Consider the following 26807-nt stretch of genomic DNA (forward strand, 5'->3'; position numbering starts at 1 on the left):
TCCATTGATGACATCATAGTAGCATTCTGATATTGTACTTTTCTCAAAGACAGAAGTAAAATCATTTGTGTTTGATCTGGTGGAGAGTAAAATGGATGAGGTAAAAAACATTGAGGAACTGTGCCATGAAATGGATCGTTTGGATAGTGAAGAAAATCCCGAGCTGAACAGATTTACATCAACCGATGGTCTGATCAGTCATACCGGTAGGAAAGGAGGTGTTTTTTTTTGGCCCCATAGTATTTAATATTGATGAAGAAACATAAGATAACTTTGTTTGGTTGTGCAGCCAGAGCTGATGCAGTTTAGGGTTATTATCATTACATAAAACAAACTATTAACATTTCTGAAATAAAAGAAGTAGGGCTGTCAAACGATTAATCGCATCCAAAATAAAAGTTTTTGTTTACATAATATATGTGTGTGTATGATTATTTTTAATACATAAATACCCACACATGCATGTGTATTTAAGAAATATTTGCATGTATATACTGTATATAGACTGAATGTAGCCTATATATAATATATATTTTATATAAATATAAACATTTTATATATAAAAACATATTTTTCTTAAATATATACGTGTGTGCATTTATATACAAAATAATTATACACAGTACACACACATATATTATGTAAACACAAACTTTTATTTTGGATGCGATTAATCGTGATTAATCGTTTGACAGCCCTAAAAATAAGATATAAATATTAGTTGAAAAACGAAATTGTTGCCTAGGCAATAAACTGAAATAAGTTAAAGCACTAAAATTATTAACCGTAAATAAATTAAAAATAAAATTATTAGCAAAATAAAAAAAAACTGAATAAAATGACAAAGTTAACAAAATGAACATGAAAACTAAAAATATAAAAATGAAAGCGTATTTAAAATATTAATAAAACTGCATGAATTCTTGAATAGATCATGAAGCCATACTGTAAATATATAGTGCATATCATGAAGCATGGCCTCCTTTATAAATTCACATAATTTGTAATCTCTCCTACACCCAGTCCAGGGAAATATGTTAGACTTATTCGCTATTTTATTGTAAAGACTGAATTTTATCGTGACTGTAATCCAAGTCCCTTTAAGTGCTGTATATAAAGTCTTTGCTGTAATTCAGGCAGGAGGTCGAATCTTGAGTGGAGCGCCACCGTGGACGAGAGCAGATTCAGTGATGAGCTGTTGAAAAGAGCCCATAAGACGTCCTCACCTGTCAATCTCCTGCACACACTGTCAGCTGTCAATCACGCGGAGCTGCCCAGCTGCTCCTTCACACACCACACACTCAGAGGTGTGTAACCTTCATTTCACACCAGGGTTACCATACAAAAACATGTCCGTTACTTGAACTGAAATCAAATCAAGTTGTAACACTTTACAATAAGGTCTCATTTGTTACTGCATTAACTAGCAATAACAGGTATATACAGCGTTTATTTTCATGTAAGTTCACGGTGCATTAATTAACTTATGTCAACACAACAGACACAACTTTTGATCTTAAAAAAAGTACTGGTAGTGTTGAGAAGATTAACATTAACTAAGATTCATAAATGCTGTAGAACTAATGTAGTTACAAAAAAGGGACCTTATTGTAAAGTGTTTCCCATAAAATATGTATGAAAACATTAATTTCAGTTAGTTGCAGAGGCAACATTTAGTTTAACTTTAATGTACTGAAATACCTCAAATCAAAACATAAATAAAAACTAGATGACTTTTGAGCTCAAAAAGAAATAATAAAACTTTGTAACATTTATTTTATTTTTGTAAAGATATGTATAGACAGTTTATATTTGTCTACAAATAGTTTCATGCATGATATCACTTCCAATTTAGCTATTTTACTATTATAGTTTTTATTAATATTTTGAATTAGCTTTTATTCTTATATTTCATTAGTTTTTATTTTTGTTTAATTTAATAAACTTAAACTTATTTTAGTTAGTATTTAAACTGTCTAATCCTCGGTTCCACCTGACCAAGTGTCGAGGTGTCCATAAGCAAGACACCTAACCCCAGCTGCTCCCGACGAGCTGCATGGCTGCCATGTGAGGCAAATTGTAAAGTGCTTTGGTGGCCATTGGGTCTGTGAAAGCGCTATATAAATGCAGTCCATTTACCATATAGCTAAGGGTTGGACAATTAAACTGAAACACCTGGTTTTAGAACACAATCATTTATTAGTGTAGGGCCTCCTTTTACAGCCAATAAAGCATCAATTCATCTTGGGAATGACAGATAGAAGTCCTTCCCAGTGACCAGAGGTATTACGAGCCGTTCCTCTTCCAGAACAGTATCAGGTCACTATATGATGCTGGTGGAGGAAAACGTTTTCTGACTCGCTTCTCCAAAACACCTCAATAATATTCAGATCTGGTGACTGTGCAGACCATGGGAGATGTTAAACGTCACTCTCATCTTCCTCAAACCCTTCTGTCACAAGTCTTGCTGTGTGTGTTGGTGCATGGTCATGCTGATACACGGTTTGAACATCAGGTGCTCATGATCCTCCAGAAGGGTTCGGTAGTCCTCGGCAGTGACGTGTCCGTCAAACACAGTCAGGATTGTCATGATATTGCAGCTCAAACCATCACTGATCCACCCGTGCTTCACTCTGGGCAGAAACAGTCCGGGGGTTCAGACTCTTTAGGGTTTCTCCACACCGTAACTCACACAGATGTGGGAAAGATAATGAAGGTGGACTCATCAGAGAACGATGTGTTTCACATTATCCACAGTTGGGCAGCTGTGTTTTTTTTATTTTTATATATATATATATATACACTCACCGGCCACTTTATTAGGTACCCCATGCTAGTAACGGGTTGGACCCCCTTTTGCCTTCAGAACTGCCTCAATTCTTCGTGGCATAGATTCAACAAGGTGCTGGAAGCATTCCTCAGGGAGTTTGGTCCATATTGACATGATGGCATCACACAGTTGCCGCAGATTTGTCGGCTGCACATCCATGATGCGAATCTCCCGTTCCACCACATCCCAAAGATGCTCTATTGGGTTGAGATCTGGTGACTGTGGAGGCCATTTTAGTACAGTGAACTCATTGTCATGTTCAAGAAACCAATTTGAAATGATTAGAGCTTTGTGACATGGTGGAAGTAGCCATCAGAGGATGGGTACATGGTGGCCATAAAGGGATGGACATGGTCAGAAACAATGCTCAGGTAGGCCGTGGCATTTAAACGATGCCCAATTGGCACTAAGGGGCCTAAAGTGTGCCAGGAAAACATCCCCCACACCATTACACCACCACCACCAGCCTGCACAGTGGTAACAAGGCATGATGGTTCCATGTTCTCATTCTGTTTACGCCAAATTCTGACTCTAACATCTGAATGTCTCAACAGAAATCGAGACTCATCAGACCAGGCAACATTTTTCCAGTCTTCAACTGTTCAATTTTGGTGAGCTCTTGCAAATTGTAGCCTCTTTTTCCTATTTGTAGTGGAGATGAGTGGTACCCGGTGGAGTCTTCTGCTGTTGTAGCCCATCCGCCTCAAGGTTGTGCGTGTTGTGGCTTCACAAATGCTTTGCTGCATACCTCGGTTGTAACGAGTGGTTATTTCAGTCACTGTTGCCCTTCTATCAGCTCGAACCAGTCTGGCCATTCTCCTCTGACCTCTGGCATCAACAAGGCATTTCCGCCCACAGAACTGCCGCTCACTGGATGTTTTTTCTTTTTCGGACCATTCTCTGTAAACCCTAGAGATGGTTGTGCGTGAAAATCCCAGTAGATTAGCAGTTTCTGAAATACTTAGACCAGCCCTTCTGGCACCAACAATCATGCCACGTTCAAAGTCACTCAAATCAACTTTCTTCCCCATACTGATGCTCGGTTTGAACTCCAGGAGATTGTCTTGACCATGTCTACATGCCTAAATGCACTGAGTTGCCGCCATGTGATTGGCTGCTTAGAAATTAAGTGTTAACGAGCAGTTGGACAGGTGTACCTAATAAAGTGGCCGGTGAGTGTATATATATATACACAATCCGGGTTAGTACCTGGACATCCCTTTCAGAAGCTTCCTCTTGCGTCGACAGTTACTCTTGTTGGATGTTGTTCGTCCTCTGTGGTTTACGTCGACATGACTCTGGATATTACACCTCTCGATACACAAAGACTTGCTGTCCTGATCACTGATGAACCAGAGACACACACCAACAGTTTGTCCTCTTTTGAACTCTGATATGTCTCGCATTATGTTGTGTGGATTGCAATAGTTTATGTAGGCTACAGCTGTGCTATTGGTCTGCTAATTCAGCCTTCACACTCGACTCTTACTGATGAATGTAAATCAGTGAAGATACACGCATATATAGGCGTGAAACCTCCAACACTATATTGGCCAGTGTTTTCATTTTCATTCTCCAACCCATGTATGTATACTTTTTTCAGCTTTGTGTAAAATGTTTCAGTCAACAGTAATAGTTTTAGTCAACAATAATAACCCTGGCACAGAATTTAAACGGCAAAAACCCGGAGCAAACAATGAGTTTGAACTTTTAAAGCAAAAAGCTTTAGCTGAACCTCATCTGGTCTTGTGTGTACTGATGGTTAATCTGATCTATTACTGCAGATCACAGCAGGTTACTGGGTGAAACTGCCTTCCAGCTGGACCGGCGAATCCTCTCACATGTTTTCCAGGAACAGTCTAGACTGTATGGATTCACCGTGCAGAACATACGGGATAAAATAGAGCAGGTGAGTGGGACATGATATTGACGATATTGTAGGGGAGACCAGGGACAGTTGTAACACTTTTTGCAATTTTTAGCAATACATCAAAAACCATTTATACTGGAATAACCAATTTGTTATATTATAAACTTCAATCGGTCAACTGCTGAAACAATGTATTTAAGTGGTTTTATGAAATATGTACAGGTTGCAAAATTAATTTTAATACAGTCTCTCCACTGTTACAACCGTCCCAGTGTACAGGGACGGTTGTAACACATGTCAGGGACGGTTGAAACATGTCTAAAATATAGGCTACATAATGAATTAATCATAAAGCCTACTCAAAATGGACAATATTATTTATCAGTCATCCCAGCGGGCACCTTGACGTCAATTTAAAATCAATATGACATCAAACATTGATGTCAAAATAACATCACGAAATAGGTCAAAAATTAAAGTCATATTGACGTCAAAGTGTCGGTCAAGATTTCGACCTCTGATGATTATGTCAAAACATAACCAACACCATCAGATCACCTTTACTCTTTGTTCATCTAGCTGTTCACCACTCAGTTTCAGCAGCCAAACAAAATCTAAAGTTAAAAACATTAGGGTCAAGAGCCCAACTAAAGCAAACATTGATCACCAAAATGGTGACTTCAAATTGTGATTTTCTCCTTCAGTGAATCTGCTTGTTAACATCAGGTGTTCATCAATAATGACCAATCATCACTCAATTAATCACTTAATTATCTCATTAACTTTAACACTGCTTCAGACACTGTTTGAAAAACAGTCAATGTTTGATGTCACATTTGTTGAATTGATATCGAAGCTTGATATTGAATGATATCAAAATAGCATTACAATGACATCAACATCATGACATCCTGACGTCAAATAGATGTAGAATTGGCATCAAATGCCAACAAAGCATGACATCAAAATAACATCAAAATGATATCTGCAGAGGTCAAAATCTTGACATCAAATTGACTATAATAATAAGTTAATTAGCTTCATTTAATGTTCAAGAATATTAAAGGCAGACTATTAAATATATTTATTTAGTGCTGCATGCAATGGTAAAATGCAGTCATCATGACTTTAAAGCTCCAGTCAGTAACTTTTTTTAAGTTAAAAATAATCCAAAATAATTATATTAAAAAAAAATTATTCTGCCAGTGGTCAAAACTATCTGCTTGCCATAGCTAGATTCAAAACGGTTAGCTTGTAATAATGATTTTAATTCCAGTGGTACTGGTGGGTTTCCGCGGGAAATTCGAGCATGTCTTTGCGTCATTACGTCACACCCGTACACATAAAGAAGGAGTTTCGGCTAGCCGGCTATACTGCGCGTGACGAGATGTTTAGATGTATAGGCTTTTCTTGCAGGACTTTACATAATTAAACTTATGGCATCCAGAAAGATCCAAACAACAATCATCAGTGTCAACTGGAGATTCAGCAGTTATAAAACCCAAAAGACTTCGTACTTCGGATTAAAGGTGGCTAGAGAAAGAGAAAGAAACCGTCTCATGCGAACACAAGGATTAAACATCGGCGGGGCTTTTGAAAAGTGCGTGAACTCCGTGTTTTGAAGGGGTTCAAAACGGAAGAAGAGATGGCTTTTTTCTGCTGAACAAGTATTCAATAGTTCAATCGTGTAACAGTACGTTTTCTTAATTCACACAGTTATGGAGTTTCCTTTGTTGTGCCTTTCTCGTTTTGCTATTATGGAGAATATGAATTCTGAACTACACAGGTAACCATAAAACATTAAATTTAACATTAGTCACGCAACGCTGATGTTGTTAACATGAACAATTTGAGAACAAAGTAGGCTATAATTTGCACGGTTGCTGTAAATCGCGTTGATTAAATCTAACGAAGCTTATCATGTCGAAGGCTTTTTCCCCCTTAGTTGGTCAGAACAAAAATGGATTTTACTTACTTGTTCAGAAGACATTTTCTTATGAAAATTCTTATGTTGGTCAAACTTTCAAAAAGTGAATCTGTGATTCTGTATGGCAGTATCCACACAGCGCGGTGACTGACAGCAGCACTCGCCTCAAAGCACTGTGTTCATCCGCGCTGTTTCATGCCGATTTACAACCCACATAAAGATGATAATTCCGCGAATCACTGCAGTTACAGATTTCGAACAGACAGATGGCGACAAAGAGGAAAAGATACGGACTGCAGCTTTAAAGCTGAAATGTGTAATTTTGTGACTCTCAAAATGCTTTAATATGCAGAGAAAACTATATTCATATTTCCCCTTCAAATGCAAATGGGATTGTGTAATTGTTAAGTGTTTGCTGGCTGTAGATTCAGACATGAACCTGTGGGATGTTTTGACATGTATTTTCTGTCTCATTCAATATTTAACATCAGGTCTCCATTCACCCCCTGACCGGGATTGTGGATGAAGCTTACAAGTTCCAGCTGTTGGAGAGACACACAGAGATCATGAACAGGCTTCATACGCTGGGCTATAACACGCGTCTACACCCTCCCTTCAGCGAGTTGATTGTCAACACCTACGGGATCCTGAAGGAGACGCCTGGTGCCCAGGAACGGGCCTACACCAACCCTGAGTTTTTGCAAAGGGTGATTGTTGAAACTGCCCCGTCCCGGTTGCTGAAGGATCTTCTGCTGCTGCTCAGCTGCTTGTGTTTCATGGCACGACTGGATGGACGGAGTCTGTTCCTGTGGTAGAAACGTGTGTCTCAATCCACATGTCCCATCCTGCTTTGCTCCTTTCTGAAAATAAACAACTTAGAAATGCCAGAAAACACAGAGTCTGGACTGGAGGTGAATGGAACATGTTTGAATGTGTATGTTAGATCGGCAGGACGAATAATTTTACGTAAGCTGGATGGGGGAAAACTAAGTTTAAGCTAAACATATAAACAAGGTATTTCAAGGTAGCCTATTTGTTCGGTCCCTCATTTTAACTGTTAAAATGAGAAAATGCACATTCAAGTCTGCACATGTCAACATATACTGTATGTATATTGTAAAGCAGTAACACCAGCAACAACATATTCCCCCAAAAATAAGCCAGTTTCAGCAGAAGGGCTTTGCGGAAGTGCGCGCACACACGGGGATGTGTACGTGCGCGCGCATGACCTACTATACTGTATGCGTGCGTGTAGAAACCGCTGGAGGAAAACGAGCAGGAGAGACTGATGACTGATGAATCGGATTCACTGAATCATAAAGGTGTCCAATACACGGACTGACCGCAACATCAGCTCATGTTCAAAGCAAAGCCTGTCACGCGCCACAAACAGAGTCAGGTAAGACAGGTAAACTTTACCAGCTCGCGACTGCTGCCATTTCCGCCCTGCTAACCGGGATCTGGTCACCAGTGACACGTGACTGTAGGTAGATTACAGAAAGCCGTAACAGGGTTTAGACGGGAGAGGGAGAGAGGGAATACAATTGTAATATGATAATTTCGCGCAGATGCAGGATGACGTCAGCACACGTGTGGAGTTCATCATCTTGCATTAGATCCAGTGCATGTTTGGACCTGTTTCCAATTACATGATGCATCTGATTTCATTATTCATCAGTACGCATTAGAATCATATCAGTGTCGTAAATGCTCTCGATCGATAAATCAATAGGCATTAATCCATTTGAGTATGCGGTCAACAGAAGATCCCTGCTACTGTAAGTCTCTAATCTCTAATGCACTATTGGCTCGTGAATAGCAAACTGCCATACTATAGTATAAACGTTACTGTTTCTGCAGTACATACTCACGAATTATCCAGGGCTGGTGGTAGAAATGCACCATGATCCTCTGATGTTTATCTATTATACATGTCATAGTATCCTGTTGTAGTTATAGTGCTGTTTTGCTGACAACATTTTTATGGATGAGTTCCTTCATTCAGAAACCCTACGACTCAGACATATCCCATGATACCTGGGTGATATATTATACAGACAGTTGTGAAATGTCAAGCAATTGAAGTAACACAATTTTGGAGCAGATGGAGGTGTGTTTTTGCATTATACATTTGTTTTTACATTTAACGCCAAGGTCATGGGTTTCATTCCCTGGAAATGTATAAGTCTGCTAAATGCATAAATGTAAAAGATTTATTACCTACAATTTGAAAACAAACCACCAGTTGAGAACTGAAACATTTCATTGAACGTAAAGGAAAATAAATTCTAACCAAAGGTTATGAAAGCATGTTTCTCCTGTTCAACAGGCTGCGTGGAGATTATTGTGTTTGTCAAAGGAGCCATTCACAGAACAAATGCATTGAAAAGAAAAGGGATTGTCAAAAGCCATCCACTAACTGACTAGGTGTATAGAAATGTTGTCAACTTCTCTGAGAGCATTTTAGCTTTATTTTTCTGGGCTTTCATTAAGACAGACTAGTCACATCATGTTGTTCAAGCCAGTGCTATTTTAGTTGTTATAAATAATTTGAATATTTTCTATTATTCTAACATGGAAAATAGTCAGTGTGTCTGAAGTTTTGACTGCTGTGTGAAAGGGTTATTTTAGTATCATTGAGATACTGTTTTTGATATTTGAATATTCAAATATTCTATTCACATTTTCAATTTTAGTTAAAGTTTTTGTAATGTTTATTTGTCCTTTTGTAATTTTTTTAAATGTCTTTATTTTAATTTTAGTTTAAGTAATTTTAGTACTTCAACTTAAACTAAACTAAAACGAGAAATGCTTGTTGGCAGCTAGCTGAAATAAAATACGTTTCTTTTTTAATATACATATATTTTATTTTAGTTAACGTTTATTTTATTTCAAATACATTTAAAAAAAATGTTTTTAGTTAATGATAATAACCTTGGTTCAGAGTTATTTTATTATATTTTATTTCAAATAACTTACATTTTTTTATGGTTTTAGATGTAGCCTAGTTAGAGGAATAGTTCACCCTAAAATGGAAATTATCCCATAATTTACTCACCAAGCCGTCCTAAAGGTGTATATGACATTCTTCTTTCAGCTAAACACAATCAGAGTTATATTAATTAAAATCTTGGCTCTTCCCAGCTTTGTAATGGCTTTGAATAGTGCCGGAGTTTTTAAAGAAAGTTTTTCGTAATACACTTGCATACAATACAATCCACTGACTTGACTAGTTGATTTAGTAAATACAATTTCACTTTCCAAATGTTGCAAACTTTCTAACATTTTCACCTTATTTGTAATTTTGCCACAGAGTTCGAGTGGTTATGTGGAAGATCTGAGATGAGAAGGCTTCTTTCCGTGGCGTGCGGCGCTGAGGCATGTCTTTAAGAGAGTCGCCTTTCCCCAACTGTTTTCTGGAAGGTCTCCATGCTGTAGGATGGAGTCTCATCTTCCCGTGTTTCTGGTTCCTGGACCGTCTCCTCGCCGTCTGCGTCTCCACCAGTCTGGAGCGCGTGCTGAGGCGCGAACAGGAGTGCTACCTCCACCCGCTTAAGCTCGTCTTTGGCTCCGTCCTGTTCTTCATCCTGTTTATACTTTCCACACCATTCGCCTTCCTGGGATTCGTACTATGGGCTCCACTCCAGGCCGTACGCCGGCCGTTCTCGTACCGCCGTCAGGTGCGGATCGTTCACATGGAGGATCGTAATTCTAGATGGGAGGACACGAAGAAGGTCAGTTTTGGGTTTCTGACAGGCAACCTGTGCTTGCTGCCCGACGGCGTAGCGCGCTTCAACAACCTCGGGCATTCGCAACAGCGCGCGTCAATCATCGGGAAAAGCATCGTGCAGGGTGCCACTCGCCCGCACATCCGTATTTTCGTAGATTCTCCGAGTAGCTGCGGCACCGTTACCCCGTCCAGCAGTTTGATTCCGCATCCGATCCCGTCCTCGTACGGATCTGTAGACTTTTCCATCACAGGTCAGAAGGACGGGACTGAAGCGGATGAAACCAATGGCCCAAACCAGCAGCAGATTCCCAAACCCAACTGCAACCAGAACTCCAAGCAGCACAAGCACCCGCCTCGTTCCTTAAGAGACGGCGACATGCTGATGGAAGTGTCCAGTTTGTTCCCGTCCTCTGTGGATATAGTTTGCCTCCAGGAGGTTTTCGATAAGAGAGCCGCTCTGAAACTCTCACGGGCTCTCGGGCCGCTCTATGAACACGTTCTCTATGACGTTGGCGTTTACGCCTGCCAGCCTGCTGGAACCTGCTCCTCTTTCAAGTTTTTTAACAGTGGTCTGTTCCTGGCCAGTCGCTATCCCGTGATGGAGGCTCAGTACCGCTGCTTTCCAAACAGCCGAGGAGAGGACGCACTGGCTGCCAAAGGCCTGCTGGCTGTAAAGGTGCAGCATTCAGTTTAATATTGCTGCTGATCTAGAATGTTTTATATATAGGTTTGGAAATTAAAGGCCCCGGTAAACTCACAGCAAAGTTATTTTCCGCTCTTCGCTTAGGGGTAAAAAGAAGTTCAAAATACCCGAGCAGCGCTATCCCAGCCAACTGGGGACGTTCTCAGAGTTTTGGATAATGTTTTCAGTAGCACCTCAATGCAGTACATGAGATCCACGGGGAGGAGTCGGATCAAGATCCAAGGGGTGGAGATGGGTAGGATTAGGGGTGGGGTTAGGGATCAGGGGGCGGAGATGGGTAGGATTAGGGGTGGGGTTAGGGATCAGGGGGCGGAGATGGGTAGGATTAGGGGTGGGGTTAGGGATCAGGGGGTGGAGATGGGTAGGATTAGGGGTGGGGTTAGGGATCAGGGGGCGGAGATGGGTAGGATTAGGGGTGGGGTTAGGGATCAGGGGGCGGAGATGGGTAGGATTAGGGGTGGGGTTAGGGATCAGGGGGCGGAGATGGGTAGGATTAGGGGTGGGGTTAGGGATCAGGGGGTGGAGATGGGTAGGATTAGGGGTGGGGTTAGGGATCAGGGGGCGGAGATGGGTAGGATTAGGGGTGGGGTTAGGGATCAGGGGGAGGAGATGGGTAGGATTAGGGGTGGGGTTAGGGATCAGGGGGTGGAGATGGGTAGGATTAGGGGTGGGGTTAGGGATCAGGGGGCGGAGATGGGTAGGATTAGGGGTGGGGTTAGGGATCAGGGGGTGGAGATGGGTAGGATTAGGGGTGGGGTTAGGGATCAGGGGGCGGAGATGGGTAGGATTAGGGGTGGGGTTAGGGATCAGGGGGCGGAGATGGGTAGGGTTAGGGGTGGGGTTAGGGATCAGGGGGCGGAGATGGGTAGGATTAGGGGTGGGGTTAGGGATCAGGGGGCGGAGATGGGTAGGATTAGGGGTGGGGTTAGGGATCAGGGGGTGGAGATGGGTAGGATTAGGGGTGGGGTTAGGGATCAGGGGGCGGAGATGGGTAGGATTAGGGGTGGGGTTAGGGATCAGGGGGAGGAGATGGGTAGGTTTAGGTATATGTAAGGTGGGAGGAGTTGGATCTGGATCCGACTCTTCCCCGTGGATTTCATGTTCTGCAGGGAGGACCATCTCAATGTTTTGGCAAGGTTCTCTCAAAGTTCTTCCAGTAACGTTAATGTTATCTAGTCTTTAAAGTCCCCGTGAACCGGAAGTTGCAAACGACTTTTCTCCAGTGTTATGACGTATTTCCGAGAGAAACGGAATACTAAATGAGGCAAAATAGTGGGCGTGGCTTTTTTTCCAACTAGCACCTGATTGGATCTAGAAAAGTTGGTGTTTCATTCAGAAATGGAGGCAGATCTTTATGCAACAAGCCTATGGTAACACTAATTGGAATTATAAAACTATTTTTATTTGCTATTACTGACAAAATGGAGTGTTTCCTTAAAGTCCCCCTGTAGTCAATAATTGTATCCCTTAAAACAAGTTTTTGACCACCAAAATGACATATTTAAGTTTTTTTTCCTTGAAAAAAAAAATTCTTCATGCCTTAAAATAGATTGGATGTAACTCTACACCCTTGCCTCTTTTAGCACGGTTCTATGAATATGCAAATTAGCCCCGCTCAAGTCATGTTTTATAAATATGTGCTTCACGATTTCCTCTCAATAATTAAACACAAGTAAAATGACAGCGGTGAGAAAACAGCAGTTGTGACGTGCATATGTTCACACCAGCTCTGCAATTTGGCACTCCAGTCGAGTCACGTTTCTTTATATTGCTTTAAAAGCAAGCAGCTTTACAATATTAAACATGAAAAACTGTCAGTGTCGCTTTTAATTAGAATTACAACTTCAATTTCTACTATAAAGAAGCTCTCCAGTGTGTTCATGTTTTTACTTGCATCTGACCTCAATGGACTGAACTGAAGAAATGAGTCAAAGAAGGCGGGGCCTCAGAGCCACACCCACCAATTATGTAATAGTAGTGTTTACCCACAGGACGTTAGTTTAGAATTTGTTTCGAACTCCCGAAACAAACTTAATTTTGGCCTGATTTTGTTCAAAATGATGTGACACCAGTTTGTTCTTCTATTTTGCTTGAAGTTTATCGGGGCCTTAAACTAACTATGCTAAAAGGTGTGCCTAAACCAAATGATTTTCTCACACAAGGTGGAGATAGGGTTACAAAAAGGGGAAAAGAAAATGGTCGGGTATATTAACTGCACTCATCTGCACGCTCCTCAAGGCAAGTGTGTTGTTATTGTTATGATGCATCTACAGAAATTGTTCATCTATAAAATTAATGTTTTTGTTTGTTTATTCGCCGTCATGTCTTTCCAAACCTGTATGCTGTTATTGTCTTTTCTACAGCAGGGAGTCTCAAACTTTTTTGGTCAGCCTAACTTCTTTGAGCTGAAATATTTACTTAAAGTCTCCCTGAGATGTTATAATAATATTTCAACATAAATTTCTCACGTTTACAGTTCCGGTTAATGCTTACATTACATGCAGATAAACAAATAAGATATTTCATATCTTTAGTGTTTTATTTTGATTGTTTTTATTTTAGTTAATACATTTTTTATGATTTATTTAATTTATTTATTTATTTATAAAACAATAAAAATGTATATTTTTATGATTGATTTATTGCTTTTTATCAACTCACAAACTCCAGCTAGAGAAACCCTGCCACACGACAACAGTTCATAGTGACCATGTCTGTGACAAAAACACCATTAAAGTGCCATAAAAGCATCATAACAGTAGTCCATCTATCCATATAACTTGTGTTTTATATTACGAGTCATATGATAGCTTTAAATAAAAATTAAATCACTTGCACCAAAGCACTCAGATCTCAAATACAGGTTTGGAACAAAACAAGGATGAATAAATAATGACAAAATAATATACATTTTTGGATATTTTGTGTAATGTAATCCAATTAAAATTAAATTGTATAGAATCCCAGTGGGTTGTTTTTCGCATACTTAAGTATTATTGTTTTGCCGTCAGTTTGAATCATGTACAAATTATAATTGCACAACTAATACTTATAATTGCAAATAATATAATTGCACAAATATGTATAATAATATGCTTTGAATCATATCAAATATGAAGACATTTCTGGTGTTTGATCAGGGGATGGAGAGATACGCTTTGAGCAGCTTAACATGTTGACCAAATGGATCAGTGAGTTTCAAGCAGTGACCAGGCGAGAAGATGAAATGGTGATGTTTGACGTGCTTTGTGGGGATTTTAACTTCGACAACTGCTCCCCTGGTATGTACTGAACAACACACCACACACTACATGTCTTGATTAAAGATCAATATTTATGCAAAGGAAGTTCAGAAAAAAATGCCTCATTAAATCAGCATTTTTCATGTGTCTTTCACATGTTTTTACTAGATGACAGGTTGGAGCAAAGCCATAGTGTGTTTGAGGAATATACAGACCCCTGCAGAGCTGGACCCGGGAAAGAGAAGCCCTGGGTCATCGGTAACACTCTCGTTTGCTTCTTAGGCCCTGTTTACACCTGGAATTGAGATACGTTTTAGTCGATCGGATCACAAGTAGACGAGAGACACATACCCGTTTACACCTGGTGTTTTAATCCGTTTCTTTTGTCCACTTTCAACCACTTCTGTCCTGATTTCATCAAGGAGACGGTCTATGGGTGGGTACATGAATGGACTTTTTCAGATCTTTTAATCTAATGGACAAAATAAGCTAGAGCAACTTACATATGAACGCACACAGACAAAACATACTGAGCATCAGCTTTAGTTTCTGCTCTGACAGTCGCAAGACCAGCCGAACGTGTGTGTTAGAAATCAGGAACGGTGAGAGAACATTGTGCTGCTTGGTATGTTTTTCCATCGTCAAACCAAACTTGGATCTTCAGCCGAGAAAGTTTAAATCCCGTCTAGCTAGCCGCTTCCCATAATGTTTGTGCATTAGGTCAGTAGAGAGAGGATATCTTTTGTGGCTGTTCGAAAACATTCGACCAGAAGGGCGTTTACACTACGACTACCGGCAGCGAACTACTAATGCGGTTTTGTTCGAAAGTAGACAAGCTCAAAACGTTTTACACCCCGGCCCGTTTATACCTGTATTTATTAGTGTCACCTACTTGTGATACGATCGATCAAAACTCATCCTAATACCAGCACATTTGAACACGCTTTGTAAAATGAACGTACATTTTGGAGTGGAAAGTTGCTGTTCCGGATATTCTGTGGTTAAATAAAAACTTTTTTATTTATTTTATTCCACTTTAATTTGGGTATTACTATTAGGATGTTGTTTCTTTTCATTCTTTATTGTGTGCAATTGTATTATATAGTTATAGTTTTGCATGAATAATTTAAAAAATTTAAATTATTATGTTTTGTGAAATTCCAAATAGAAATATTTAAACACAAAAACTTTTGGTTTTATTTGTAGGAACCCTGTTGGAACAGCCAACACTCTATAATGAGAACATGAGGACTCCAGACAACCTGCAGCGGTGAGATATGGATATATATATATATACACTTGAAATATACATATAGGCCTGGTTTCACAGACAGGGCTTAGATTAAGCCAGGATTTAGCATTAAGTTCAAAGGACATTTAAGTAGCTTTTTATAAACGTGCCCTAGAAAAAAAATTAAGGGGGATTAAGTTTATGATGAAATGAAGCATAGCATAGACAAATCTGCATAGTTTGAACAGGTTTTGATTCGGTCAGAGCGTTCTGTAACTAATCGGGCCTTGATCTTCTCTGTAGAACTTTGGAAAGTGAAGAACTGCGCAAGGACTATTTATCCCCGCCGGTGCCGGCGGACGGTGTTCCTCTGGTTTATCCTGAGCCGGATCAACCCTGGGTGGGTCGACGGATCGATTACCTTCTGTATCGAGAGAGCTCCGTCACCAGTCACTGCAAAACGGTGCGTTTCCTGCTAAGAATGACATGTTTGTGCTTCAGTGTTTAATACACTTGCCGTAAAAGTACTTTAGGAAATAAATATGTTCTGAAGTATTTAAATCTTTGTCTTTTTCCCGTGTAGGACGTGGAAGAGTTCACATACGTGACTCAGCTGGCTGGCCTGACGGACCACATTCCTGTGGGCTTTAGACTCTCTGTGTCTCTGGATTCAGAAGAGATCAGCCCATGTGTGCTTTCTAGTGGACCAGACTGCTGACACTTTCAAATATCTATAAGTAATGAATGCTTTAGAGGAATAGTTCAGCCAAAAAATTATTATTATTCACCCTCATATGGGTTTGGAATAACATTGCCTATCATTTTTAAATGCTTGACATGTGGAGAAAACACCAAATATCACTATATGAATCACTATTTGAACAAAGCAATAGTTCTGAAACTCTGTCACTCTTTCCTATGCATATCCTCTCTGTACAGTGCCAGTAATGTGGATAGATATGACACGCATAGTTTAATTTCTGTTTTTTTTTTAATGACACTTTTTCATGACAACACAGAAATGATATTGGAAATATATTTTAATAAAAAGGTAGATTTTTTTTTCATATCATGCCTCTCTTGACACTTTTTTTCTGAGGTGTTTTTTTTTTGTTGCAGTTCTCTCTGAAAAGAGGTATTATTGTATTATGAGCATATCAGTTTTCTGAGAATTGAGATCTAATCTAGATCAATCCTGATGTTGTTTTGAATTTAAAAAAAGGCCAGGCCAAGAGAATTCAAATCAAATGCTTTATTTTCTTGTCAGAAATAATACATTTACATGACCTACTTTTATTTACATTTTTTTTTTAAATGTATACCTTAAAATGCAATGCAAGTCACTTTGGATAAAAGCTTTTTACCAAATGCTTATTCGGTTTAAATACCACAGTATTTAAATGTTACAATGTATTAGTATGTATCAAAGCACCACAGTCTTATCATCTGCTAGTATCCATGTACCTGTACTTTCTTGTAAGAACATTTTTGAAATGTTTTTTTGTTGTTGTTTTTTTTTGCTGTAATGCATAAAACCCCGGAACCCCGTTTCTGCCAATCTTAATTATGACATTAAAAGTCATAATTTTTTTATTTATATTAGTGCTGTCAAATTGATCGCATCTAACATAAAAGTTTGTGGTTGTAATATGTGTAATATTCGATATCGATTCGATTTGACAGAACTACTTCTTTGTAATAATTATGGGGTAAAAAAATTAGCCTACGTATAACGAGATTACAAACATAAAACGGTGTTAAATAAAATATCAGCATACTGTACGTTATTTTAAAAGTTTTTTGGGGGGTTCTGCTTTTACTTTTATTTTGAAACAACTTCTGCCTGGTGTACCAGAGGCGTGAATTCTGGCTTCACTTTCACAATAATGGCGGCGTCGGAAGAGGCGACGTATTTCGTTGTAAACAACATTCCTGGCCGGCTCCGATCCGCAGACCTGAGGAACTATTTCAGCCAGTTTATAGAAAGTAAAGGATTCGTGTGCTTCCATTATCGCCATCGTCCGGAGGTTCGTGTGCAGTTTCCCGCGGCAGAGGCAGGAGTCAGCGAGCGGACGGAGGATCTCGACGGTCCTGGTGGGAAACACCCGGGTTTGTGTTGTTGTGTGGTGTCGGTTCGCTCACAGGAATCCGACAGATTCATGAAGATGTATTCAGGGAACCAGTGGATCGACTCTAAAGGAAACTGCCTGCGGAGAAAATGTTTGATTCGGAGAGTTAAAGTGTCGGAGCAGGCCGGTGAGTGATCTTTCAAAAGAAAAGTTCCACCATATCAATACGATGTTTTGGTTTGTTCAACCAGTGTTCAAATTTCTACTTTTCACTGGCCCTAAACCATGCCCTGCCTAAACACACACACACAAATTATAAAATGCACTTTTTTTTAAATATAATTTAAGATTTATCGTTTAATGTTTATAATTAAATGTGAAAGTAATAAATTATTTTTTTCAGAAATTAAGATTGACCGATATTTACAATATTTTATATTTACATTTAGATATTTTTATAATCAAAAGTAAGAAAATATAAAGGTAATTTTTCATAAATTGAGATTAATCGTATATTTATTTATTTTAAAAAATGAAAATGTTAAATAATGTAAATGCATTTTTTCATAAATTAAAATTTATTGTTTTATATTTACATTTATAATTTTATAATTAACATTAAAAATATACAATTATTTTTTTCCATAGATTAAGGTTTATTTTTTTATCTTTACATTTATAATTTCTTATGATTAAAATAATATATATAAATGTCATTTTTTTATTTAATATTTACATTTATATATTTTATAATTACAATGTAAAAAGGATAAATGTTTAGATTAAGATTCATCAATATATATATATATATATATATATATATATATATATATATATATATATATATATATATATATATATATTCATTAAAATAAAAAAATATATTTTTCATCATCAATTAATTTTTATCATGCTGTTTACAACATTTGTATTTTTTGTTGGAATCCGACAGATTTATAAAGATGTATTTTTGACAAATATTTTTGTAATATAAAAAGTTTAAAAAAAAATTTGTTTTAATTCTATGAAGACTCTGGGTTTTATATGTGGTATATATATATGAGACTTAAAGGCACACTGTGGAACTTTTCAACCTTTATAATATATTACCAAAACCCATTGAGATGGTACATCAACTTACAATAGGTTGAATGACACGTCTGCCGTAGCCTGAAGGTGTCTGTATCGCTTTTACTAGCACTATGTAACTTCGGGTTTCGGGTAGGAACCCGAGCACAAAAAGAACTACAAAATTCAACCGCTTTACGGCATACGTCACTTCCCCCACCACCCACAACTTCCTCAGATTCTGACGTGAGTGCTCAACTCGCGTTTGATTGCCGTCTGTATGTTTTCGTCATGGCCGAACCAACAGCTACAAGGAAGAAGGCAAAGGTTTTGTCAGAGGACACAAAAAAAAGAAAGAAAAAGCATAGTGACAAATGTAAAGCCAGGACGAGGATCACCATTGGTCCAGCGTTCGCTCGCTGGCGTGAGCTACAGGAGGAGGAGGGGTGCCCGACCGATGCTGACGCTTGCCTGCACACAAATGCCGTTTCCAAGGTGACCCAGATAAATCATATAAGTAGTGTTGTATTTTCTGGTATTCCGGCCACAGCCGATGGTGTTATGAGTGTAATAAAATGCCCACAGCCCATTGTTCATTTCTACACACAAACACAGCCCGCCACAGTGCAGGGCTCGCACAAATAGTCGACTCATGTCAAATGTACATTAAATGTAGTGAACGTGCCCACGACTCAGTGCCCACAAACACTACACACAACATGTCCCACGGTTTCTGTAAAACGAAACCAACACACATAAGTTACAGTCAGCTCAGGCCGACGGTGTTTTTAGTGCAGTAGAAATGTGCCCACCGTCCCGCGCCCACATTCACTCACAGACATGTTAGCACTAAGCCCCACGGGGCTCGCCCCGCTCGCTCTCTCTCAGCAGACTGCTATAACCCCTCATTTACACTGCACACGTCTGCGGCGCATTACGGCTGCGACACGGTTTTATTCCGTCCTTCACACAGTGCCAACTCACTTCTGGGAAGCTTCTGAAACGCGCCGCTTCGCGGCCGGTGTAAACACACGCATTGACAAGAATGGCCGCGATCAGCTCCGGTAGCCGTGTCGCAGCCGTAATGCGCCGCAGACGTGTGCAGTGTAAGGGAATCGAGCGCGGCAAGGCTGCCCGCCTCAAACACTGCACACAATCTAAAGACACGGGAGGCTGACCCACTGTCTATGGGCTGACCGGTTGACTGTTTGTTGACTTTTGCGACAGTGCTGCGGAGCTTGTGGCCTCTAGGGACGCTAGACGTGAAAGTTACTGGTCGAGCGCCACTAGTGGCCAAAAGTTCCGCGGTGTGCCTTTAATGACCATGTGAGATAAAACAAACAAAGATTCTTGTACATTTTTGGTGAAGTTGTTTAAGGGTGAACATGAACCGTCTGATGGTATTAAATTGCAAAGGGAAAATGGGAATTATTGATAAGGGTCACACAGTTTGAAATGTCTCTTACAATCTGTCTAAAATGCCTGCAGTGCTCAATGTAATAGCCATCTGATTGTTGCATGAGCAGATAATCATCATATTTTATCTCTCTCTGTTTCTAGATCATAATTCATTCCCCTACAAGACAAAGATTGAGATGAGACGCCACCTTGCCCAATCAGAGCATTTCACCATGACTGACCTCAAGGGCCTTCCGGAGCTCAATCCACCCTCCCTCATGCCATCGGGGAACGTCGGGACACCTGTGACTGTTTTCCTTCAGCTCATTCAGTCCTGTCGCCTGCCGCCGCGCCTCATCCGCAAGCTGGGTCTCACTTTTCCCAAGACGGGCTCGAATCGGCGCTACGGCAACGTGCCATACCTGTATTACAACAGCACAGTCGTGAGGTCTGCAGAGGAGAGCGTGTTTACTGCGGGAGGAGTGGAGATCTCGGGCCCCGGGGGCCTGGACACGCCCACACAAACAGGAGACCAGGACACGCCCACAACCACTCTAACAGGAGACCAGGACACGCCCACAACCACACAAACAGGAGACCTTGACACGCCCACAACCACACAAACAGGAGACCTTGACACGCCCACAACCACTCAAACAGGAGACCAGGACACGCCCACAACCACACTAACAGTAGACGAGGACACGCCCAGTTCACCTGTCAATCAAGAGTCACAGGAAGCAGGAAGTGAAGAGGAGCTGTCAGGCCCTGATGATGTGAGTTAGGGCTTATATTAAATATATACACTACCGTTCAAAAGTTTGGGGTCAGTGAGAATTTTATTTTTATTTTTTGGAGGAAAGAAATCAATACTTTTATTTATCAAGGACAGTAAAGACATTTATAATGTTACAAAAGATTCTATTTCAAACAAATGCTGTTCTTTTGAACTTCCTATTCATCAAAGAATCCAAAAAAAAAAAAAAAACTGTACAACTGACAGACCAACAACTGTTTCAACATTGATAATATTAATAAATGTTTCTTGAGCATCAAATCCTCATATTATACTGATTTGTGAAGGATCATTTGACACTGAAGACACTGACACTGGTGATGCTGAAAATTCAGCTTTGATCACAGGAATAATTTACACTTTACTATATATTCACACAGAAAACAGCTGATTTACACTGGAATAATAATTAATACTATAACTGATTTTTGTTGTATTTTTAATCAAATAAGCGCAGCCATGGTTAGAAGAAGAGAATTCTTTTAAAAGTATTTAAAATCGTACCGACCCCAAACTTTTGAACGGTAGTGTACATCCATGAGTGAAACATTAGTGAAGATGTTCCTTTATACACATGCAACTCATAATACAGTATTTCAGTTTCTCAGAATGGCTCTGTTTTATATTTATTTGCTGGCAACCCACTAATGGTTTAATGTTTGAAAATGAAGAAATAAAGACTAAATATTAGTATTGTAATTTTTACAGTTGTACTATAAAAAAAGTTATTTTTATTAAATACTCTACTTTTTATTTTACAGTATTATTACAATACATTTCTTATTTTGTTTAATATTTGTATTTAATAATAGTCACAATAATATCTTCATAATTATTTTTATTTTATAGTCATATTGAAAGGGGTCAAAAACAGTGGGAATGTGGCCTCTGAAAACACAAGAGATATTTTTTAAACCTTTTTGGTTACTGAAAGACGGTTCTTGTACAGAAAAAAAAAAATATTGCATTGTTGTTTTTTTACAATATCGTACAGCCCCAATGCGAGTTATTTACAGGGACTTTGATTTGATGATGAATGTTTTTGTGGCCAGATGAATAATATTTGGTCAAAAATCTGCATGTTGGATGTGTGCTCTCCGCAGGACGATGACCGCTGTGAGGAGTGGGAGCGTCACGAGGCCCTCCACGATGATGTCACCAGCCAGGAGCGCTCCAAAGAGAGGCTCTATGAGGAGGAGATCGAGCTCAAGTGGGAGAAGGGCGGATCCGGCCTCGTCTTCTACACAGACGCTCAGTTCTGGCACGAGGAAGAAGGAGGTACCATTGGCAAACAGTTGTGGTTGATGAAATTTCCAGCCCAAGTTCTAATAAAATAGCTGAGTACGTCCAGTGTATTATAATCTTAACCTTATGAGATGCGCTGCGTCTGGAGCTGTATGAGTTCATATTGAAAGAATAAATTGAGGATCCCTGTTGATCCAGTAGATCAGATTTCAACTTGCCCTGAAAAAAATTTCATTGACCCCCCAAATTTTTTTTATAAATGTAATGTAAACCAAAAGAAAAAATTATATTATATTGTATAATATTCTTCATATATATATAAATACATCCATGAGTGAAGCACTGTGTTCATTCACACGCATGCAACTCATAATACAGTATTTCAGCATCTCAGAATGGCTCTGTTTTATATGTATTTGCTGGCAATCCGCCAAAATAAAAGCTTAATGGTTTAATAAATGAAGAAATAAAGACTAAATATTAGTATTGTAATTATTACAGTTGTGCTATAAATTGGTTAGAAAATAGTTAGAAAAAAATATGTAATTTATTTTCCATAAATTAAGATTTTATATTTGCATTTGTTTTTTTATAATGAAAAATAAATAAATAAATTTTTCTTTCATGAATTAAGATTTATCATTTTATATCTGCATTTATCATGTATACAATATAATCAATAATAAAATCATGTAAATTAGGGTTATAATTTTCAATAATAGGGAAACTCATAAACAAATGTATTTGTTTGTTTATTTTTACAATGAGCAAGTTGGTTTACATTTTCTGCAATGTAATTTATTCATCATGTTGTATTTATTTGCACTTTATCTAATAATTTTCAACCTATTCTTACTGATTCTACCAACCAAGACTATCACAAGTTATTCTAGGAGTTTTGACTAAACCTGATCTGTGTTAGTGAAATAGTTTAACCAAGCGGACAAGTTTAACAAGGCCATCCTTATTGAATAGGAAAAGATTCTCGATGTGCATCATTATTATCAGCACACATGCATTATTCAGTCTCATGTTGCTCATCTTTCCCCTTTGATTTCTCACAGATTTCGATGAGCAAACAGCAGACGACTGGGACGTGGATATGAGCGTCTATTATGACCGAGGTACATCTTCATGATTAGATAATTAGGACTGCTTTGATTTAAGCCCGACACAATTACAGGCTGACAACACCTGAGTCCTGTTTACATGACATCAAACACAATGCATTACTGTGATTGTGTGTCCTCAGACGGCGGAGACATGGACTCCAGAGATTACGTGCGCATGCGCTCTGAAAGGAGACTTCGGGAGGGTCTGGACGGGCTGCCGGGACGCCAACAGAAAATCGGCAACTTTGAGAGGTTTACAAAGGTTTGGATGTTTTTTATAATCCACCGCTTAATAACTCACAAGTGTAGACTAGTGATAGTTCTTCACTTACCAGTTTCAATGTTAAAAAACATACTTTTGTACCGTTAGTCGCACTTTAAAGGGTTAGTTCACCCAAAAATGAAAATGATGTCATTAATGACTCACCCTCATGTCGGTCCCAAGCCCGTAAGACCTCCGTTCATCTTCAGAACACAGTTTAAGATATTTTAGATTTAGTCCGAGAGCTTTCTGTCCCTCCATTGAAAATGTATGTACGGTATACTGTCCTTGTCCAGAAAGGAAATAAAGACATCATCAAAGTAGTCCATGTGACATCAGTGGGTTAGTTAGAATGTTTTGAAGCATCGAAAATACATTTTGGTCCAAAAATAACAAAAACTACGACTTTATTCAGCATTGTATTGTGTTCCGGTTCTGTTGTGGATCCGCGTTTAGTGCCGCCGCTGACGTAAGACGCTGCTGACGTGTGTCTGGTGTGTGTGTGTGTATTCCGGTTCTGTTGTGGATCCGCGTTCAGTGCCGCTGCTGACGTAAGACGCTGCTGACGTGTGTCTGGTGTGTGTGTGTGTGTATTCCGGTTCTGTTGTGGATCCGCGTTCAGTGCCGCCGCTGACGTAAGACGCTGCTGACGTGTGTCTGGTGTGTGTGTGTGTATTCCGGTTCTGTTGTGGATCCGCGTTCAGTGCCGCTGCTGACGTAAGACGCTGCTGACGTGTGTCTGGTGTGTGTGTGTGTGTATTCCGGTTCTGTTGTGGATCCGCGTTTAGTGCCGCCGCTGACGTAAGACGCTGCTGACGTGTGTCTGGTGTGTGTGTGTGTATTCCGGTTCTGTTGTGGATCCGCGTTCAGTGCCGCCGCTGACGTAAGACGCTGCTGACGTGTGTCTGGTGTGTGTGTGTGTGACGTAAGACGCTGCTGACGTGTGTCTGGTGTGTGTGTGTGTGTGTGTGTGTGACGTAAGACGCTGCTGACGTGTGTCTGGTGCGCCCGAGCTTCGTTTACAGTCTGAGGGAGACGCACGCTGGAAACAAAACAATCTTCGCAAACATGTCTAAGGATTTCCACACAGAGGAAGACTTGCATTTTTTTGCCCAGCCATTTTTATTTGAACCCGAATACACGGGCGCACCAGACACACGTCAGCAGCGTCTTACGTCAGCAGCGGCACTGAACGCGGATCCACAACAGAACCGGAAGACAATACAATGCTGAATAAAGTCGTAGTTTTTGTTATTTTTGGACCAAAATGTGTTTTCGATGCTTCAAAACACTCTAACTAACCCACTGGTGTCACATGGACTACTTTGATGATGTCTTTATTTCCTTTCTGGACAAGGACAGTATACCGTACATACATGTTCAATGGAGGGACAGAAAGCTCTCGGACTAAATCTAAAATATCTTAAACTGTGTTCTGAAGATGAACGGAGGTCTTACGGGCTTGGACCGACATGAGGGTGAGTCATTAATGACATAATTTTCATTTTTGGGTGAACTAACCCTTTAAATCATGAAACGTTTTAAAAGGACCTGCGCTTAAAAGCTGTTGTGTGTTGTAGGGATTCGGCCGGCGTGTGATGGAGAAACAGGGCTGGAAGGATGGAGAAAGTCTCGGGAGCAGTCAGGTGGGAATAACAGATGCTTTAGAGAGCGAAGGACAGCATCCCAACTGTAAGAGAGGCTTTGGGTGAGTGTGGACTGATCTACTGCACCGCTTTCATTACTTCACACACGATATCCTGCTACTATTCTTTTTTTGTTAACAACTGTTTATTGAGTTTTCTTTTTTTAAAGTCAAGAAACACGAGAATACAAAGCAAAAAGCAACTATACAAGTCTAGAACCGAACCCACCCCACCCCACCCCTGGTAGACTTCAAGAAAATAACAATAAAATACAAACATAGAATGTAGACCCCAAAAAATATATATAACATTTTTTTTTTAATAAATAATAATAATAATAAAATAAATAAATTACATGGATGTTAAAAGGGTTGACACAATATTAAAAGCAATATCCTGCCACTATTCTTAATTCAGAATGGATCAGACTTTCTACATCTTTACTGATTTTTATGAAGTAAACATAGGAATAGCTTCTATATTGTTAGTAATATTTCAAGATGAACAGTTATTGAAGCAACGTAGGTTTACTTGATAGTCCATACATTATTAATGTTGTACAAATGCAAGTATCAAATATGATCCATCAGGCTTTTGAGGAATGTTTATTTGTTCATCTCTCAATCATCATTGTATTGCATTATATGTTTTGAAACTTCAGAGCTTTGATCATAAAAACTAAGCATTTAAATCATCTTTCTGAGACACATTATTGGCAGATAATAATGACTGATATTTATATGCATTATATGTTAGTAGTCCGATATAAAGATCTCATTGATTTACAATACAAGCTATCAGAATTTCATCTTTTTGCATATTCTTTTAATACATTGGTGTTTTTTTCCCACTCCATATTCTCACTCTATCATACTATATGAGCCATAAAATCCTGATGTATCAAAAACACATATCCGAACTTCATAAAAGTCATGGAAAATGTATTGGTCAAAAGGTGTAGGAAGTCTGTAAATTACTTCTTTTTATCCACATTAGTAATATTTCCTTTTATAATGCCGCTTAAAGGATTTCTACTCAACATTTGTGTGACTTACAGTAGACAACATTTAGGCTAGACTGATACATTATGACTAATGATTTAATTTCATATGTCTTGCAGGTACCATGGAGAGAAGCTCAGCTCATTCCTTCCACTTAAGAAACCCAGAAAAGAATTTCATATATCAACAATTTATGATAAACCTAAAGACATTGATAAAGGCGATGAACTCCTGCGGCGTCAACCAAGCACCAGCATGAAGCACAAACTCTGGCGGCCAGCGGGCAGCACTGACTCCACCAGATGACCGCTGTTTTATAGTGATATTCACTAACATTTTATAAAGACTGGGTATTTATTGTCTGTCAAAGAATGTTCTTACACAGAGCTGTACATTATTTTTCTGTAATTTCTGTATTAAAAGTGTTCAAGGGAAAGAAACACACTTTGGTTTTGTCTGAATAATCTTTACACTGTTATGATGTGAATGTGCAGATGTCGTCTTCATCATCATCATCATTATTACATAGATGCAATTGTATGAACAAATGTTAGATGTGTTACAGAAATTACCTTCTAAAGTATTGACAATGTAAGAAAATGTATGAAAAATCATTAATGCAATGTCATATTTTATTTAAAAAAATTCAATATTTATTTTGCTAACCATATAATCAT

The 26807-nt window shown here is 39.1% G+C and overlaps 3 protein-coding genes across 5 annotated transcripts; all 3 read left to right on the plus strand.

The window, feature by feature from the left end:
* Positions 1-91: 91 nt before the first annotated feature.
* On the plus strand, positions 92-7503 carry LOC130091572 (speriolin-like). The gene is made up of 5 exons (XM_056259515.1): positions 92-206; positions 1024-1036; positions 1120-1307; positions 4615-4739; positions 7119-7503. Exons 1-5 carry the CDS (start codon positions 92-94, stop codon positions 7440-7442), a joined length of 765 nt encoding a protein of 254 aa, XP_056115490.1. The 3' UTR covers positions 7443-7503.
* Positions 7504-7873: 370 nt separating this feature from the next.
* Positions 7874-16597, plus strand: smpd5 (sphingomyelin phosphodiesterase 5). 2 transcript variants are annotated; one of them, XM_056259458.1, is made up of 8 exons: positions 7874-8026; positions 9941-11033; positions 13223-13298; positions 14201-14341; positions 14471-14560; positions 15509-15572; positions 15837-15996; positions 16117-16597. In XM_056259458.1, the coding sequence occupies exons 2-8, from the start codon at positions 10008-10010 to the stop codon at positions 16249-16251; spliced, it is 1692 nt and encodes a 563-aa protein (XP_056115433.1). In that variant the 5' UTR covers positions 7874-8026; positions 9941-10007; the 3' UTR covers positions 16252-16597. The 2 variants fall into 2 exon arrangements, with proteins under 2 accessions (XP_056115433.1, XP_056115434.1); XM_056259459.1 differs by lacking the exon at positions 7874-8026 and adding an exon at positions 8310-8405.
* Positions 16598-17387: 790 nt separating this feature from the next.
* gpatch3 (G patch domain containing 3) lies at positions 17388-26572 on the plus strand. Of its 2 annotated transcripts, XM_056259467.1 has the most exons (8): positions 17388-17789; positions 20231-20574; positions 20635-20844; positions 21968-22142; positions 23174-23233; positions 23362-23483; positions 25064-25191; positions 26250-26572. In XM_056259467.1, exons 1-8 carry the CDS (start codon positions 17420-17422, stop codon positions 26434-26436), a joined length of 1596 nt encoding a protein of 531 aa, XP_056115442.1. In that variant the 5' UTR covers positions 17388-17419; the 3' UTR covers positions 26437-26572. The 2 variants fall into 2 exon arrangements, with proteins under 2 accessions (XP_056115442.1, XP_056115440.1); XM_056259465.1 differs by having other exon boundaries at positions 20231-20844.
* Positions 26573-26807: the final 235 nt, after the last annotated feature.

This window comes from Rhinichthys klamathensis, unplaced genomic scaffold (genome assembly GCF_029890125.1).
Source record: "Rhinichthys klamathensis goyatoka isolate OS25496 unplaced genomic scaffold, OSU_Roscu_1.1 h1tg000168l_1, whole genome shotgun sequence".
NCBI lineage: Eukaryota > Metazoa > Chordata > Actinopteri > Cypriniformes > Leuciscidae > Rhinichthys > Rhinichthys klamathensis.